The sequence below is a fragment of the Propithecus coquereli genome, unplaced genomic scaffold, assembly GCF_000956105.1.
Source record: "Propithecus coquereli isolate 6110/MARCELLA unplaced genomic scaffold, Pcoq_1.0 Scaffold18, whole genome shotgun sequence".
Classification (NCBI taxonomy): Eukaryota; Metazoa; Chordata; class Mammalia; order Primates; family Indriidae; genus Propithecus; species Propithecus coquereli.
The window spans coordinates 6676776-6678211 of record NW_012142745.1 but is presented as its reverse complement, the minus strand read 5'-3'; the positions used below and the strand labels follow the sequence as shown (position 1 = coordinate 6678211).

The window sequence follows — 1436 nt, the reverse complement described above, 5'->3', positions numbered from 1 at the left end:
GCTCTGATAAAAAATTGAGAAGTGGTTAGACTAGTCAAGTTCATCCTCAGTGCCATCTGGAAACTTCTAGGATTTCATTACAGATTTTGAGGGGTCTGGGGAGACCAAGGTGGAAGGTATTTTCTGAGAGTGTAGGGGAAATCACTAGAAGGATTTGTAAGGCCAAACCATCCATGTAGTACAACATATGGAAGAGACTACTTGGCAGGGAAACTAGAGTGAGGAAACCAGTGAAATACAGTACTGGGATCCAAGGCACCTGCTGGACGAAAGGGTTCCAGGTAGTTCTCAGAGGCAAAGGGAACTTGCTTTCTGCATTTATTTTATCTGCTGCTTTGTTAAATGGCATACTAAAGAGACTGTTGCATTGGCAATGATTTTATGTCAAAAACATCTGTTCTGTCTCTTTCATGCAGATTGAGCCTTTTTTTGTGAGTGTGGCACTTTATGACCTCAGAGACAGCAGAAAGATTTCCGCCGACTTTCACGTGGATCTAAATCACACTGCTGTGAGACAGATGCTCTCGGGGACTCCTGTGGCTTTGGAAAATGGCAACATCGACACTGTCACTCCACGACAATCAGAAGAACCTTACGTCAAGGGACTTCCAGAGGAATGGCTAAAATTTCCAAAGCAGGTGGCACTTTTGTTTCCTTCCGATGGGACAGAAAATGCTTGTTCCATTGTTCTTACCAATAGATCACATAGGACTGGCAATTTCCCAAAGAAAAATTCCCTTAAAGCTGCCCTTTAAAAAAAAAAAAAAAAGGAGCATTTGCGAATGTCTTCAGTGTGGTGTCTTAGATGCTCATGAACTGCTTTCTCTGTGCATAGGCTGTATTTTCTGTAAGCAATCCACATTCTGAAGTTGTTTTGGTGGCCAAAATTGAAAAAGTCCTGATGGGAAACATTGCAAGTGGTGCTGAACCTTATATTAAGAATCCAGACTCCAACAAGGTAATGCATAAACTTCCTTATAAATAACTTCATTTGCTTTCAAGAAATTGAGTCACACTACCTTATGAAGTTTAATAAATACATGTCTTGAAATATTCACTTAGTGGTGAAATGAATATCCACCAGGAAATTTTTAAAGTATATCTTTTTGGTTTACATTTCTTTTGACACAGAAATTTCTGACTTCTGAGAATCTATTGGTAGAAATAAATTTAAATGTGGAAAAAGCTTTAACCCAAGGATCAAAGTACTAACAATACTGAAAAGTCTGGAATAATCTGAGTGAAAGTGAGTGAATAGTTTACTAAGACATCAGCACTGCTGATGATAAGCTAAGTGAAAAAGTACGATAGGTAATTGTACATGAAATTGTAATAGCCCCTAAGTGAAGAAAGAAAGAGGAAAGGGAATATTGTAAGTGCTCTGAATGGTGGAATCACTGGTAATATGTTTCTACTTTCTTCTTTTCTAGTAATAT

General features: G+C 38.4%; 1 protein-coding gene across 1 annotated transcript in view; it reads left to right on the top strand.

Annotated features, from left to right (window-relative positions):
• The window catches only part of DOCK10 (dedicator of cytokinesis 10), a 347252-nt gene that overhangs the window by 201863 nt on the left and 143953 nt on the right, over positions 1-1436 (top strand). The window contains 2 exon segments of the mRNA XM_012642470.1: positions 417-638; positions 836-958. Coding sequence (XP_012497924.1) covers positions 417-638; positions 836-958 — 345 coding nt within the window.